The sequence below is a fragment of the Aspergillus caelatus genome, assembly GCF_009193585.1.
Source record: "Aspergillus caelatus strain CBS 763.97 unplaced genomic scaffold BDV27scaffold_196, whole genome shotgun sequence".
Taxonomy (NCBI): domain Eukaryota; kingdom Fungi; phylum Ascomycota; class Eurotiomycetes; order Eurotiales; family Aspergillaceae; genus Aspergillus; species Aspergillus caelatus.
Genome location: NW_022475459.1, coordinates 1,997 through 18,557, shown reverse-complemented (window position 1 = coordinate 18,557; position 16,561 = coordinate 1,997). Strand labels below are relative to the sequence as shown.

At 49.4% G+C, this 16,561-nt stretch overlaps 6 protein-coding genes and 2 non-coding genes across 8 annotated transcripts; 2 read left to right on the top strand and 6 right to left on the bottom strand.

Annotated features, from left to right (window-relative positions):
• Positions 1–8: 8 nt before the first annotated feature.
• Positions 9–2,613, bottom strand: BDV27DRAFT_133893 (alkaline phosphatase family protein). Its single transcript, XM_032068185.1, has 3 exons — positions 1,923–2,613; positions 583–1,849; positions 9–536 (listed from the first exon to the last, which is right to left on the bottom strand). The coding sequence occupies exons 1-3, from the start codon at positions 2,385–2,387 to the stop codon at positions 151–153; spliced, it is 2,118 nt and encodes a 705-aa protein (XP_031923903.1). The 5' UTR covers positions 2,388–2,613; the 3' UTR covers positions 9–150.
• Positions 2,614–3,011: 398 nt separating this feature from the next.
• BDV27DRAFT_t179 lies at positions 3,012–3,083 on the top strand. The gene has a single exon. It is a non-coding gene; the product is annotated as a tRNA-Gly (tRNA).
• Positions 3,084–3,670: 587 nt separating this feature from the next.
• On the bottom strand, positions 3,671–3,742 carry BDV27DRAFT_t178. Its single transcript has one exon. It is a non-coding gene; the product is annotated as a tRNA-Gly (tRNA).
• A 946-nt stretch (positions 3,743–4,688) lies between these two features.
• On the top strand, positions 4,689–5,594 carry BDV27DRAFT_148338 (uncharacterized protein; the record flags this gene model as incomplete). The annotated part of the gene is made up of 1 exon (XM_032070894.1): positions 4,689–5,594. One exon carries the CDS (start codon positions 4,689–4,691, stop codon positions 5,592–5,594), a length of 906 nt encoding a protein of 301 aa, XP_031923902.1.
• A 264-nt stretch (positions 5,595–5,858) lies between these two features.
• Positions 5,859–6,527, bottom strand: BDV27DRAFT_133889 (cytidine deaminase-like protein). The gene has a single exon (XM_032068184.1). It carries the CDS (start codon positions 6,419–6,421, stop codon positions 6,026–6,028), a length of 396 nt encoding a protein of 131 aa, XP_031923901.1. The 5' UTR covers positions 6,422–6,527; the 3' UTR covers positions 5,859–6,025.
• A 652-nt stretch (positions 6,528–7,179) lies between these two features.
• Positions 7,180–8,495, bottom strand: BDV27DRAFT_148336 (acyl-CoA desaturase; the record flags this gene model as incomplete). Its single annotated transcript, XM_032070893.1, has 2 exons — positions 7,180–8,204; positions 8,312–8,495. 2 exons carry the CDS (start codon positions 8,493–8,495, stop codon positions 7,180–7,182), a joined length of 1,209 nt encoding a protein of 402 aa, XP_031923900.1.
• A 523-nt stretch (positions 8,496–9,018) lies between these two features.
• On the bottom strand, positions 9,019–12,772 carry BDV27DRAFT_167408 (uncharacterized protein; the record flags this gene model as incomplete). The annotated part of the gene is made up of 1 exon (XM_032074476.1): positions 9,019–12,772. One exon carries the CDS (start codon positions 12,770–12,772, stop codon positions 9,131–9,133), a length of 3,642 nt encoding a protein of 1,213 aa, XP_031923899.1. The 3' UTR covers positions 9,019–9,130.
• Positions 12,773–14,241: 1,469 nt separating this feature from the next.
• On the bottom strand, positions 14,242–16,311 carry BDV27DRAFT_34534 (putative HLH transcription factor (Hpa3)). Its single transcript, XM_032076383.1, has 3 exons — positions 15,117–16,311; positions 14,807–15,046; positions 14,242–14,751 (listed from the first exon to the last, which is right to left on the bottom strand). The coding sequence occupies exons 1-3, from the start codon at positions 16,123–16,125 to the stop codon at positions 14,408–14,410; spliced, it is 1,593 nt and encodes a 530-aa protein (XP_031923898.1). The 5' UTR covers positions 16,126–16,311; the 3' UTR covers positions 14,242–14,407.
• Positions 16,312–16,561: the final 250 nt, after the last annotated feature.

The following is a 16,561-nucleotide window of genomic DNA, read 5'->3' as shown; positions in this document are numbered from 1 at the left end:
GCAGCGAATCAAAAATCAAAACCAAAAATTAGATTATCCAACAAGATGTATACTATCTAACACGGAGAAAACTGGGTATCTTTAAAGCAACGAATAGTATATACTCTACCACGATCATCGAGTCCATTGGCTCTGCGATAACGTCGGAATTTAAGGGAAATTGTCCTTCACGGTCTCAATTAGGTCACCCGCCCAATCCTTCAGGTCCTCGATTTTATCCCAAAGGGTCCCCCACCAGGTAGAGGGCTGGTCGTTTTCGTTGTCCGCCTCATCGTCTGACTCTTCCTCTGATGGGGCCTCGGGGACGGTTGTAGAGGTAGCTGTTGGGCCTGTAGAAGCTGGTACAGTCGAAGTCATGCTAAGCGATGCAGGGGTAACCATGCTGCTGGCTGGAGGGTCAGAGGGATTTTCAAGCGCCGGAGTGTCCTCGTCCGAATGGAGGCCCACAGATTTTAGAGGCAGGCGCAGTGTTCCATTGTTCGGGCGTGGGTCGAGGCCGAGAGTATCACAAAGGATATTATATACATTGATATTTTCTACTTTGATTAGTCCATTTCCATCATAAGACAAATTAGCACTTACGGAATGCTTCTACCCGGCTATTAGGTTGGTGAGGGAATGCCGGGCCTCTGGCAATGAAGATCGCCCGCATCAGCGAATTTTCGTGATCATACCCGTGAACGCCCCTCGGGTGATATACCTCGCCTTTCTCCAAGGCGCTATGGGCGTCGAAGTCAGGTCGTTCAACCACGGCCCAGCCAGTCTTCGGAATCACCCAAAGAGGGGCGATGCGATCGTTGTTCGTAAAATGGTAGCGCTCGGGCATCGTCTCACGGGTGTAAATCTCAACCGCATGTGAGTAGTTCACGGCTATGCTTTCCAGTTGTTTCTGAAGCGTCTCGACATCTTCTGGTCGTTTGGGGCGCAGCCCACGCAACGGCCATCCATCAATGCGATCCACTAGGCTGAGATCGACGAAATCATCCAACTGCACCAATCGTTCGGTTGCCGTGGTAGCCATTCCATGGTCAGAGACAATTACTACGTTAACGATGTCGGTCAAGTTCCGGTCTTGCAAGCCGGCGAGAAGGCTACCCAGCATTCCATCTACTTCCGAGATAGCGCTTTGGATCTCTGTGCTGTTGGGCCCATACTTGTGCCCGTCAGCATCAACATTAGGAACATAGGCAGCGATGAACTGAGGTCGCTCCGAGACTATTTCGGACTCGTCCTCGAGGCCAGACATGTCAAGGAATTCCAGGATGCGATTGGCTTTGCGAGGGAGCGCTTCCGAGCCATTGTACTTATCCAGTATTGTCGGCTCAACTCCGCCAATATGCGCTTCGGAACCAGGCCACATATGAATGGCTGTCTTGATCCCCTGTTTCTCGGCAGCCATCCATAATGGTTCGGCATTCCACCACTCGGGCCGCATACTAACTGACGGGTGGGTGTAGTAGAATTCCTCCTGCAACTCCGGGTCCCAGAAGGTGTTCCCCACAATTCCGTGGCTTTCGGGATATAATCCGGTAACGAGAGTAAAATGGTTGGGGAAGGTGACACTTGGAAAGCTGGGGAGCATGTACTGTGGAGATACACCCTCGGCAATGAACTTGTTGAGAGTTGGTGTTAACCCACGGTTGAGGAAATCCGCTCGGAACCCATCAAGAGAGATCAGGATCGTGGTGGGTGCAAAAAGGGCAGTGCCATTCGACAGTAACGCTTGAGGGGGTTTAGTAGTCTGGGAAGGCGTCGATGCTTTGTATGCTCCTAGAAGGAATATAAGGAAGAGGACAAAGATCGCCGCGAAAACTAAGGCAAGCTTAAGCCACGAGACGCGCTGAGGTCGCTGAGAGAATAAGACAGTTAGACGGCCAATAATGAACATACGCTTGGTATTAGTATGAGTAAGGCAACCATACCTCATTACCACCATATTCCTTGAGTTGTCGGTCTAGATCGGACGACGATCGGCTTAGGAGGGAGCTCTCGTCGTCCCCCCGGTGACCTTCTTCCATCTCGAACATCAACTCTCCCGAGTCAGTCATTTTCTCATGCTGTCCTCTGCGCGCAGCTCTTCTTTCCTCCCGCCGTTTTCGTCGGCGTTCTCGCTTTCCGATCTTTACACTTGGGCTACTAGGGCTAAAGATTCGCCGCAGACCGTGCGTTGGACCTCCCCTGATCAGTAGCTTCTCCGTTTCCTCTTCGTCATTCAGCACCATGCGATCATGCTCCGCTAGTTCCAGGGTTGTGCGAGATCTACGGAGAAACTCGTCATCTTCGGAGTCAGAGTCCTGCTCTGACGGCGATCGCAAGGACTCAGCATCTTCGTCGTAATCGCCGGGGGAAAGGAGGGAATGACTAGGGATATCACGTCGGGTAGGCATGGGGGATGGTAACGAATGGCGGGATCAGTAAATCCCGAGATCAGATCAATACATTGACCTGGACGACTAGTGAGTGCACGAGGGAAGCAGTGATTGATTGATTGATTGATTGATTCAATGATCGATTGGTTGCTCATTCAAGCTGCGGGTCATGAATCCGAGGTGTGACTTGACGGCCTTAGTCAGCTGCGTTGGCTTATAGATTCGAGAGTCAGTTGGCAGCATACAGGACCTAGGCAGTCCTTTTCATGGTGAAGACTATGGTAACTATGGGCTATATTCTTGTAGGGGAATCATGGGGGAGAGAGAGAAGAAATGGGCAATGGGTAGCCTTCAGAAAAAAAAATACCACATGGTACTTCAAGCGAACTGCCATTGATATGGATATATATTTAATAATATCCAGACCCACCAACGTATTATAAGTAGCATTATCACTATCGACGGGGAGGAAAGACTTGAGTACTGACGGAGATATATACACTAGCCAAAGTGGATTCGAAGATAAAACTGATGATGTTTAAAATAAAAATGGTCAAGATAGTAGAGTTAAGGTGGATGTCTTGTATGCCTTAATATATTTCCCTCATGAAGCTGAAGAAAAGTAAAATGATTAACTAATCAGCGTCGGTAGTGTAACGGTTATCATTCTTGCCTTCCAAGCATGAGACCCGGGTTCGACTCCCGGCCGACGCATGAAGAGTGGATTTCTCCTTTTTAAGTTTTTAACAATTTTTCCGTAAAATATCTTTTGACTGTGCAAAGAGAGCAGTAGAAGGGCAGCACTTTGAGGTTAGCGACCCGACAGTAAATATTCAGATACTTGACTACAATTGTCACAGATCCGTATAGCCTGCCCGCCGTGTATAGACAACTCGGTGGCCGAGCGGTGACGTCGGAGTCTATATCCGTTGCCTTTTGAATAGCGTATAGTAGTCCCCTGTCAGTCATATTTTGTTAGAAGAAGAAGGGGATTCTTCCAGCTATAAAGATAGCCTGATATCGATAATAGAGAAAGGCAAGAATCAAGTATCTACTATTTAGCTTTGTGCCTACGTACCCTTACCTAGTTGACAGGTCTTCTATCCTGGATAGTAGATATTTCTTTGACAACAATGTTCTTTCCAAAAATGCAAAGATTTTCTAGGCCGTATAGAAACCTATAGCAATTAAACAAGGTCCTTTGATGAAGACTATATATATCCTCCGTTCCAACTGCAAGAACACTTGGGACATAGCAAAAAGCTTATGGGAGGCTAAAAAAGAAAGAGGTAGTGAAGATCTGCGTCGGCCGGGAGTCGAACCCGGGTCTCATGCTTGGAAGGCAAGAATGATAACCGTTACACTACCGACGCTAGTAGTTATTATTCTTTTCTATAAGAATGAAACAACATGGAAAAACCCCGCCTCTTGGTAATTGCCCAGGTCAGAGTAACCGAGACGGGTCATGAAGAACCTCAATATCCACCAGTACAAACACTAACGCTTCTTGATCGCCTTTCATACAGTTACCCCATACTGTGTGTATGATGAATGAGCCACAGCATTGATTTGGCAGGATTCAATGCAACCCTGTTGGTTGCAAATCCTGTCATCCCTGTCAACGGACTTTTACCCACCGTTGACCTTAGGTGCTTCCGGCTTCGTCCCCCTGGTGCCATGAGTTATATTCGCATTCAACCTAGATTCAACCTAGAGACACAATGCTTTGTGGTATCGGTGGGGCCCACTTTGGGTGAGCTCTACTTAGATTGAGATGGTTGTATTTCACGGCTTGTTAACCGCATCGTTATATCCGCATCCGGTAATCTGCTGACGACAGATGCTCTTCCAGGATCCATGGAGCCGGAATTATACCTTCACGTGATAGGACCTGCTTCAGGCTCGTTCTGGGCAGTCTCTCTTACTGCCATTCAATTTTAGTGCCTTTCTACGGTGTCTAGGCAGTATGTCGCGCATAATAGGATATTGTGCTTCTCCGGATGCAGCACTCATTGATACAAAGTCGCCGTGCTGTATGGCCAGACCGGTTGCAGGCGCTCACTCATTCAAAAGGCAAGATGGATAGTTTCATTCTCTTCGATGATACCGGATTAGTGGCCCTGGGGTTACTATAAAGGCCTTCAGATGAGCTGTCCGAATCTTCTCATCATCAGTCTTCAATTCATCAGTTTGCATCGCCTACACTTTTATTTAATCGATACTTCTACACTTTCTTATAGACCAATCTTTGATCTTTCCCTTTGAAACTCAAAGCATCGTTTTACTTGGCATCATCTTCACCTCATCCACTCGATCACAATGCATATCTCGAACCACGTCGTCACTGCTTTAGCCATCGCCGCCGGTACTGCCAGTGCCTGGGATACGAATAGCGAGCACACAGTAACGATCACCTCTTGCGAGGAAACTGCTACCGCTGCACCAGTTATCCCACCCAGTGCTCCTGCCGTCCAGCCCAGTGCTCCGGCTGTTCAACCTAGCGCTCCGGCTGTTCAGCCCGGTGCTTCCCAGGCTCCTGCTGAAACTGGCGCCCCTACCGTCCCCGGTGTCCCCGCTGAGACTGAAGTCCCTAGCGCCCCTGCAGCAACTGGTGCCCCCGCCGAGTCCAGTGCCCCTGGGGTTCCCGCCGAGTCTGCTGCTCCCGCCGAGTCTGCTGCTCCCGCCGAGTCCGCTGCTCCCGCTGAGTCCGCTGCTCCCGCTGAGTCCGCTGCTCCCGCTGAGTCCGCTGCTCCCGCTGAGTCCGCTGCTCCCGCTGAGTCTGCTGCTCCCGCGGCGCCTGCCGAGTCTACTGCGCCTGCCGAGACCCATGTTCCTGCTATTCAGCCTACCGCCGGTGGTTCCAGTATTCCTGGCATCCCTGCTCAGTCTAGTGCCCCCCTCATCAAGACTACCGCCCCTGCTGCCCAGACCAGTGCCCCCGCTGTCCAGCCAACTGTCCCAGCTGGTAACACTACCGCTCCTGCCGTGACCCCGAAGCCCTCCGCAAGCTCCGGCTTCCCTAAGTTTGCCAACTCGACTATCCCGAAGACTTCTACTTCTTCTTCTAGCCAAACCACCGGTGGTGGAAGCTTTGTTGGCGGTGGTGGCGTTCCTGCCAAGCCAACCTCCACTGGCTTGGCTCCTACTAGCCCCGGCTCCAAGCTCATCATTCCTGGTCTCACGGCTGTCGCTAGCATTGCCATTGGACTGATGTTCATGGTATAAGCAGCAACCCTTTTCGACGATGGTGATCTCCGCTCCGAAGCAGTAACAGATGAAAGATGATGTTGCAGAAACGTTGACGAAGCGGGACCATTTTATGATATCTCTATTTGACATATAATTACTTCTATTTTCGATTTCAGGGTCAATGGTTTGGAATCCTCGACTTTCTCTTTTTTTTTTATTATATATATAAAGAATATCGGGGAACTTAGTGGGGCGTTTGGGTTTGGCGTTTAGATCATTTATTGAAATCTCATAATAATAATAATAATAGACAGGCATTCAAAATAACTCTCTTCCACTTGTCAAGCGTCGCTCTAACAGATATAGAACCATTTTCAACAAAACCATCTAATATACTCACTCCAATTCACCCCTCAACCCCCTCCCAAAAGGGACAAAATGATAAAAATAAATACTATAATAAAAGGCTACTCCTCCCCAGGCCAAGAATAAGCGAAAGGCAACAACTCCCCAATACCAACAACCCTAGGCCCCTCCTCACTCAAAACAATAACCCTAATCCCAGGCCACAAATCGAATAAAACCTGTCGACACCGTCCACATGGATTCAAAATCTGTCGGGTATCCTCAACAGCCACAATATGTGTGAGATTCTCCGCCCCAGCAGCGGCAGCACTCCCCAAGGCAGCGAGTTCGGCACAAGGGCCACCGGTAAAATGGTGGACGTTTACGGCGGAGAAGATCCGGCCGTCAGAGGCGAGGATGGCACTGGCGACACTGTGCGTGTTGGAGGGTTTGATGCTGGTTATTGTTTTTGTGGCGGTTTCAACGAGGGTGGTTTCTTGGGGGGTTAGGGTGGACATTTTCTTTATTTTTTATTTTTTATTTTTTATTTTTTGGTTTCTCTCTCTCTTTCTTTTTATTTTTTTTTGTTGTTGTTGTTGTTCTTGTTGGAAGAGGGTTGGTTCAGAGGGAGAATGAATAGATTATTGTAGTTTTGGTTATTTGGACATGAGACCGAGTAGGTACGGGTCTATTCTTATACTTCGTGTTTTTCGTCCCCGACATCCCAATTGGGTATAGAGGGTTTCCTAGGGATTAACAATTCTGCCTATTGGAGGTTATATCCATGAAGACCAGTGGGTCTGGACTGTGTTGATATGATTTGTTCAGAAAAAAGGTAGTTGAGAGCATTGGGTTTTTAGTCTGGGAATTCTTTGCGATGTGTGGACAGTGTGGTGGTCTTGTGACTCTTTGTCTTGTGCTGGTTTGTTCATGGGTTTGTTGCTTTAGTATGTTACCTTGACTTGGTCATGTATCTTGTATTCTAGGGCATTGGGTGTCATTTATTACTGTTTATTTGGATTGGAAGTTTTATGAGTAGTAGTAGTAGTGGTGGTGGTGGTGGTTAATGGTAATGCTTACAGTAACCGTTGCTGTATAGTTATAGTTAAATGTGTCTAGTATTGTTGATTTTGCAAGATGGGAAGTACTATCTATTCCAGTACATGTATGGGTATCGGTAGGAAGAAATTCTATAAAACGAACAGAATAGAGAAATAAGAACATCACAACCAACTCCCTGAGCTCCATGAATCATATCTAGCATATGATAATGCTCCTACTTCCAACACTCCACCTCTCCACCACCCCTCAGCACCGCAACCCGCATAGTAGCCAGAAGGTTCCTAGCTGCACGAGAATGGTCATAGACGCCCCCATTAAACAGCGCCGTAGCATCTTTCCCCAGCATACCCGTAATAGTAGCCTCACCTCCAGGATGCTCAGTCAGGAACGGTCCAAGATCATGCACGACGCCTTCAACCACGATAAGCACCTGTCCCACCCCCACTCTCCGCTGATACTCCGTCCAGTCAATAACAGGAAGTTCCTCAAGCGGCGTGCCCCAATCTAGACGTCGTTTCTCCTCGTCAAGTCGTTTAAACCTCTGCTGCAGGCGTGCTTTGGCGATCTCATTATGCCGAAACCTCTTCAAGTCACCTGCCAATCCGACAAAGCCACAGGCCCAAATAAACCATTTCGTCACATCGACCTGATGCCACTCAATCCCATTCCGATAGTCCGACGGAAACTCATGATGAAAGTTATGAAACCCCTCGCCGAGGGTAATAAGCGCCGTGAGCAGATGATCGCGCGGCGTATGTCGATCATCATACGGCTGATGGCCCAGATAATGGGCGAGAGAATTCACACAGAACGTAGCCTGGTTGACGAAGAAGGCTCGCAGAACGCCGGCGTAGAGAAACCCACCGATCCAATCGTTCCACCCCAGTCCGGCTACCAGACAGGGGAGTAACCAGCCCATGCCGAAGGCGATTAGGAAGTAGTACTTATGTTGCCAGGCTACGACGGGATCGTGGTCGAGATCGGAGAGGGTGATGCGGGCCCGCTTTTTTCTCTCGTTCCGCGGCTGACGGAGGAGAACCCATAGGATGTGGGCGTGGAGGATGCCCTTGTTCACGGTGTATGGATCAAGGTCGGTGTCTGTGTATCGGTGGTGGAGACGATGTTCGCGTACCCAGAACCGGATTGAACCTTGAAGACTTCCGCCGCCGAACGCAGCTAGGAGCCATTTGAGAGGGGTTGATGCTGTATAGGATCTGTGGGCCCATAGGCGGTGATATCCTGTGGTGGTGGTGTTGTTGTTAGTTTTCTCTTTTTCCTTTTTCCACCTTTTTTTTTTTTTTTTCTAAAAAAAAAAAAAATGTTCTGAGGGTAGAAGAGTGGTTTACCGGCTGTTATAGAACCCAGCGAAAACAAGTAGTATACTCCTGACAGGACCAGGGTTTTCAAGATCAAAGGGACCCAAAGTGACTGGATGAAAGCCCATAGAGGGATGAGAACTAGCATGAAGAAATTAAACCATTGGATGCGTTGATACCACGGTTGGTGGTCTGTGAGACTGCTTGTGGCCATTGTGAATCTATGACATTTTCTGGCTTTCCCGAATTTCTGCTGGGTAGAGATGCTTGCTTTTATATGAGGGTCTACCTTGAATTTTTCTTTTTCCTCCGAAAAAGAAGATATCTCATAATCTAGAAGAAATTCAGTTCACCTGTCTTACCTTAAGTAAGGGATGTGGGTCACGCTGCATCTCCGGGTCATCTTGTTTGGTGACTGGAATTGGAATGAAGGGAAACATGATCAGAAATGGAACGTGATACGTCTATGTTTGGTTCTGCATGTACTATATGACCACGTCATATTAATTGCATCGACTTGAGACTAGACCGTTGTAACCCTGGACCCTGTTTCAGTGGGCCATATGATAGATCCAGAAACATTGCACCCTGGAGTCATTCTTCATGTGACCTAGCAGTCCAGTCTATTGCCATCGCTGGCCGGATAGTTACAGGTTGCCGTTCGGAAGTGTATGCAATATGACTTTTTTTTCGTCTATATAGTGTTAATGCCAAATCTAGTTAAGAATAATATCTGGCTTAGATTATAAAAAGATCCCTATGAACAGAGAATGCAGGGTATGAAGTGAAAACATAGAGCAAGGTTGAGCGATAGGGATGATAGCTAGCAATACTCCACATCTCATCAACCTATGACCTAGAAACCCAGTTCGTCCACTGACAAGAACAGCCCCCAGTTCCACCGTCAAACCCACCATAACCCGACTCGCTCAAAGCAGAATCAGACATATTAAAGATCCCAGGTGCCGGGTTGATGAGCTTACCGCCGAACCCGCGGTCTTCGAGTTGTAATTTCGCCTCGGTCGAGTTGACATGCTGATCTGATTCCATACCGTAGCAGTACACCATCTTCTTCTTTATCGCGCCCCCGTGCCGATCTAGAGTCATCGTTATAGGATACGGGAAGGAACCGGGACGAACGAAGTCAGTAGCGGAGTTCGAGCTACTTGGATTGCTGGTTCCTGTGTGGGTGGGGGTTGGCGTTGTGCTGGCAGATGAGCTGTTACTGAGGAGCGTCTTTCCAGGACGAGTCCAGATCTGAACGAGAAAGCGTGTCTGGGCCCAGGTACACCTGACTCGGGCATGTGCTTTGCTTGGACCGCCGTTGGCATCGCTTGTAGAATCATCGTTCTTGCTGTCCGTGAGTGGAGCAGATGATTCAAGGAAAACAGACCGGTCGAAGTAGGTGTAGAAGCCATAGTGCTCGGTGTCCTGCCCGCGGTTGTATAGCCGCACAGGTTGTGACTCGGGAAGAGGATAGAGCTCTGCGGCTGCAGCGGTACCGTCGGAGTCTAGGTCTGGAGATGGAATGAGAGATTCTATGTCAGGGAACGAATTGTCTGATCTCCGTGTCAGTTGGGTGGTGGACATCTGGAGAGGGGAGAGTATTGTCATGTAGAAGGGCGTCTCTTCGCCCGCATAGGGAACACTGTTCTTATCAGTGGTATTGCCCAGAAACGTCTGGTCTTTCATGCCTGGCGGGGATGGCGACGGGCTGAACAAGTTGTCAGATCTTCTAGAAACGCTTGCTTTGCTAGACTTTGACGCAACAGTCGTGCTATTCGGATAAGTCCCATTACAGAAACGAATCTCGACGCGAAAATTAGGTTGGTTTGCAGCATAAGGCTTGTTGGCTGACTGGTGTTCATTGGGCAAGGCACAGCTCCAGAGGGTGGATGGTGTAATACAGCCGGAGTTTTGTACTTGAGGCTCAGGTCCAGCAACTGTTGCAATGCCTGTCGGCATAGGTGGATAGCCGGTTAGATTCAGCCATTGCGACTGGACAGGTGTCTCGTCCCCCCTTCTGGTGAGCATTATAGCGAGGACAACGGCAACCACGACAATGACAATGAAGAATGAAGCAATGGCCGCATACCACCGGCGCCTCAGCCGCCCTTCACGTCCAGGTCTCCCAAAACATCCTTTGTTGCTGAAACAACCTCTGCCGCGCCATAGTCCACCAGCTCTCCTACCGACTGCATCTTCCTTCTCGAGCCTTCTTCGTCGAGACTCTATTCTATTGCTTTCTGTAATCGGATTCGTCGTCACCTCCCGTGTGATCGGAAGAGAATCTACACGGGGCGGTAACGTGGCGGGAGTATTACGATGAGACGTATACGCAGGCGCCGGGGTCGAGTGTATGTCAGATAGAGGGATTGAGCCTGTCTTTTCCGTGGCTCGCTGTAAACCAGGGGAGACAGGACCAGGAGATTGCGGTTGCGCTTGTGGCTGTACTTCATGCTTTTGCGTCCCTTCGTTTGAAGAAGGAATCACTAAGTACTGGGGTACAACTCGTTCAATAGTAGTGCCAGAAGCAGAAGATGGTACAGGGGCATATTGAATGTATACATTCGTGACTGGCGGTGGGATGGTGCTACTTGGCTGAGCCAGCTGAACAAAAGGGTTGGTCTCAGTTTGCTTGCCTGCTGGAGGTGCTGGTTCCCCAACAGTCTCTTTGGAGATTGGCTTCGTAGAGTCTTCTTCGGGAGGGGCGCTTGTATCGTCTTTTGAACTGTCTTCCTTCGAGTCCTTCACAGGGGTATCCGGTTGTTTGTCGATGACCATTGTCGGAGGCCGGGAAGCTGTGGCAGCAATGACTATAGATTCTGAAACTTCGGGTTCTTTGTCAACGGGTTTCGGCGCATCATCCACATCAATAAGCAAACCGTTTTCACCTGAACCGCCTTCTTTTGCGGTATCTGCACTGGGGACTAGAATCTGGTCTTTAGGAGTTATCGAACAGATATGGTTGATGCATTTGAAGTAAGGCCTCCCGGTAAATACCTCATGTGCACAGGCATGATAGTACTCGGCAGCTGCGCCTTGAACCGTTTGATCGGGAAAGCCAAACGCTGCGCTACTAAGGTCACTCGGGTCTTGAGCTTGCCCGTCGACGGCTTTATCATCGGCGAAAGGATTGTTTTGAGAAGGCTGCCAGTCGGAGATACCTCGACTGGCCCTCGTCGTTTCGGGTGTATCAGGTGAAAAGTACGATACCTCCTTCTCCCACCACTCATCGCTTGACCCTGTCAGATTGGTGGCAATACTGGGCACAGGAGGTGGATGTGTGTCAGTTAGTGTTCTTCGACTGGTGATTGTGTTGGAGCGACCTAATAAAGGCGACAGGAGATATGTCCACCATCCCTGGGACTGGTGTCTATTAACTTCAGTATTAATACTTAATCGACTCATTCTGTCGATGCCACTCAAACGATCAAAAGCCCTCTTAACGCTTCCGTTGGAGTATGACCTTGAACGAAGGCCCGACCGCGATTGGATGTCTTCCTCGAAGACTGTACCTGTGGAATATGCGCGTTGTTTCCTAGATGTCGCAGACTGCCTTTTGAGCATCTCTTGGTCCGTAACTTCACCTTTTGTCACTGCATGCTCTGCTGGAATAGCTGGTACAGGCGGAATATCTAACTCGCTCTTTTCTATACACGGGGTGGGTTGGGAGTAAATGCTAGATGTGACTCTGGGAGGGTTGCAAACTTGGCTAAAGCCTGCCCAAAAGTCATCCTCTTTTGCCGGGGTGACAACTATTGAGGGTGTGAGTGGCGTCTGCTGGATATTTGTAACGTCAAGCTCTTTAGAATATCTTTTCCGTGAACCTGTGGTTTCTTCGCGCGGAATGCTGAATCCAATCATTATCGGCCGGTCTGATGGAGATAAGTCGTCCTTGCCTCTCCGTTTTGGTAAGCCACTAGGCCTCCAGTCAAACAAGGAGGATCTCCATGTCGCGGGGTCCGGAGGCTCGTCTGAAGTCCTCTGGGATCTTTGGCTCGTTCCTTTCTTCAGGATGCCCTTGACTTTCTGCGCCGACCTTTCTTCTGCCCTTTCCCTTGAAAGGACCTTAAGGTCACTTAAATCCACGAACCCCTCATCCGGTATATCATCCCGGGGTTTCGGTGGTGCTAACGAGAAATCGGTGACCAGATTCAATCCCACAGGCCGCTCAGTATTCTTCTTGGCCGCTGGCTTCGGCTCGCCTGCACTCTCTGCCGCCTTTTGCACGAAGTAGTAACTATTGGCTTCACGCACTGGCTCCTTGTCTTCCTGCCGTTGTTCGTATTCTACTTTGCGAGCAAATGGGTTCGGGCTGGACACTTTAGCCCCCAGATGATCGAAGGGACGAAGCTTTTCCACGTCTCGCTCATCCGGAGATGAGGAGATTGGAGTAACAACCTCTTCTGTGATTGGGGACGACAGGGGGAAAGTCGGGATTGCGGGAATCCGCAGCTCAGCTTGCGGCTTCTGGCGCTTCCAGCCCATCGTCCTGTGCATCGTCAACGGAGGCCGGCTTATAGACTACTTAGACCCGAAGTATTGGTGGGACCACAAAGTAACATACCTTAGTCAGATGTGTATATCAATTAGAACAAACGGCTTCTTCACGGACCAGTAGGAAAAGTCATATGCACAAGGGCGTGGTATCGGGTTTAAAAGTCCATTAAAGCAGGGTAATTCAGACAATAGACAAAGGAGCACATTAACAATGTATTATCCCTGCCGACAAAGCATCCGGAGGAGTGAATGGGGGTGTCAGTCAATAAAACAAAAGACAACAATGGTACTTCAAAGTGACAATGCGAACTCGTGTTAATCAGACGTAGTGACCATGCCTTCCCAATCCTGACATAAGAAATACTTGAATATGTTTTCGGGGGTTTGAATTTGTTGCTGGGACGCGTAAATTGAATGAGAAAGGGCAGACTGGGAGGAGGAGGAATATAATCGCAACACAATGAGACGAGGAAGGACTCCGATGGAAGAGAGCAAATCGGATGGGAAAACATTCGCTGAAGAACTTACTCACATCTATTCTTATTAGTCTAGGAGCTCATGCATCAGCGCTCAGGACCTCGATCCATTCTATTGGGCACTGCTCTTCTGCAGAATGCTAAATCTCCGTGCTCCATAGTACATGCGGGAGCTGACGATGTCTGAGCTACCTTCATTGGACGAGAAGCTCTGGTGACCCCCGGCTAAATGCAGACCGGGGATCCAGGTTTGATCAAGTATTGGCCCAAAGAAAGATGCAGGAATTTTTGTAGCCGCCATGATGGAGTCGTGGGTACGGCGCTTATTCAAGACACCGAAGAAGTGGTCGAGAAGCTCCCGGGCGCCAATCAGGCATCGCGAGACCTCCCAAGACAAAAATAGATCCGACACCTGGTGGACTCCCGATACTTCAAGTATACGTATGTATATACATTCCTCGTCCAAAATCAATTGGACAGTAGATAATTGCTTCAGATGTACAATGACTCACGGAGCACTCGTACCAATTTCTAGCAAAAAGAGGTCAGGTTTCGTCGGATGTTCAATAAATCAATTCACATTTGGTCCCGATAATCATTCGGGACGCTTCATCAACATAATAATCACATAGACCATGGGGATATCAATTGAAACACCATACACACTCCTATTCCAAGCTGGTTTGCGCTTTTTCGTTTTGGTACACACGCACTATAAAGGCACCCACTGTGTCAACGGTGAGGACAAACATAATGAACATACACTTCCCATATCCAGATCCAAACCCCAGATATCCTGTCTCATATGCGAATAGATGAATCATGATGCAAAACTTTATGAGAGAAAAGGGAGATAAAGACGTCGAGGCCAGGTTCAATAAGACACCGCGGCAGAATGTCTGCCACTGAAGAAAATCAGGGAAAAGGCACGGCGATGGTGAGACAGAATGTTCGTGCTCAGAAAAAAAAAAAAAAAAAAAAAGGGACGGAACCACCCGAATCAAATCTACAAGTGAGCTACAGAATAAGAAGATGACGTTTCCGCGTTCAAGGCGCAAGAGGCTGAATGGAACAGGCTCAGGACCGGCATACTCGTATCACAGCCATGTCATAAAATAATTGCGTAGAGAAGATTTCCTTTGTTGTATTACCGTCGCTCATCGGTGTACTGCACGCCTTGCATTGGTGCGACAGACCCATTCATCAGAGGTGGTAATGTCCGCGGCTGCTCCTGCGTCATTCCAGCGGCCGGGGCGTAACCAGGAAACATAGCGCCATGTGATTGCCCATTAGCCTGCGGCGTGGCCATCGAATGATGCTCGAACATTGACTGCGGTCGTGATTGCCCATTAGCTTGTTGTTGTTGCTGCTGCTGCTGCTGCTGCTGCTGATTAAACTGGGCCCGCATGTCGTCCATTTCGGTCCGGAGGAGATCGTTCTCCCGGCGAGCGTTGCTCAGCATCTTCTCCAGTTGCCCAATGTATTCAATTGCTACCAGAGAGTTAGTATGGCAACCTTTGATAGACATAGGCAACTGTATCATTACCTCTTGTAAGAGTCTCCCATTTACTCGACTTGTTGTTCTGGCTTTGCGGGAGACGCATCCGCAGAGCCTCGAAGCAATCCTTCATCTCGCTACGGCGTTTCCGCTCCGCCAACTTATGTGTCACCCTCAGCTCAGGTGTTCTGCTGTACGGGGTACTGCCGCCGTGTAGCTCGGCCTCTCCGATCAACCCACGAACTTGTTTATGTTGTAGCGAATGATGGTGGACATTTTGAGGGAGTTCTGAAGCATGATCAGTAATTGATAACTCCACCGACCGGCATATGTTTTCGAATATCACAGATTGACATACCATGCTGACCACGAGGCAAACGGGAATCCGAGTAGATGCTGCTTGAAAATGATTCCGCCGTGCTCCCTTTTCTGCAAAACTGTGCGCTCGACTTTTCGGTCGTAGAAGAGATTGAATTGGACCGTGCAACATCCGGATCTGGGAAAGCGTACGCAAGACCAGCTGTGGGCGCCTCCGCATTGTAAATTTCCGAGCGAGGGTTCGAAGAGATCGCGGGTGCAGTGCGGCCAGCCGCAAATCCACGATGTTCGCTAGCCCGTGGGCCCAAAGGGGAGAGAGGCTGTCCCCCAGAATGGCGGGGGCCTCGGTAAGTATTATTCATATTCACATCCATAGATATTCCACGCTCCCGCTGTAACCCCGAGACGATCGATGTCTGCGACGCGTTCGTGCTATGATAGGGAGAAGCGGGGTTTATGGCAAGAGAGCTTATTCCCTGATTCATCCGACTATCAATACTGCTCCGTCGTGACTCCGCTGGTTCTGCAATGCTACCTCTCTGAGATGGCGCGTCGTAGTTCTGGTTAATGGAAGGAAGCGCTGGGTTTGGCTGCGCTGAGCCAAAGTTCGGAGATGGCTGCGCGCCCGAGGAGGAGGGGGTATTGGCGTTCGAATGGTCGTTATAAGGAGATCGATCGGAGACCGTGGATACGCGATTGGGAGACGGCTGAGAGGACGTAAGGAATGAAAGAGAAGGGTAGTTCCCGGTCCCATTTGTCGCGGTGGAGTAGGTAGAGGATCCTGAACAAATCATGTCAGCACTCCTTAACCAACCAAGGTAGTGCGGAGGTTTACTTGTGCTCTGAGGCATAGACCAATTCCCCGAATCGCGCTCAATTGTATTCAACGACACATTACCGGGCGACTTCTCCGCCGGAGGAGCGGCGGTGCTGGTCATGCTCGCTGTCAACGTCGATATCGAGGGGAGGGTCTGCGATGAAGATACTGTAGGGGTTTGGGGTCCAGTGGTGGCAGGCTCCCACGGCCGATGGGTAAGTGTGGCTTCCATGGTCGATTATTCACGGTATGCGTGCCAATGCGGAAATCGAAAAGGGATAGTGTTCAAACGAGGGTCCTGGTACTGAATCTAGGATAGACCGATTCGAGCGCACTTATCTCATGTTCCACGAACAAATAGGCAGGCAGTCAGATGGGTCGAGCTGTCGGTCTGATTTTCAAGACGATAGAATCTCTGTCGCTGCGAGAAATGACCCCAGAATCGTGTAACTGGCACTTATTCCAGATCTCAACGGTGGCGGTTTGCTGTCGCAGAAACGTCCAGAGTGTACCCAAGGTTGCTTCTCTGTTTCTAGATACTCCGCAAAATACTCACTGCAATCCAGAGTCCGGTTTAAGGGACCAAAAATGACACTCTTCCCGTGATGTCTATGCGTGACTCGGCAATGCGACACGAAGGATATCCGTCGACAAGGAACCAGTCGGAC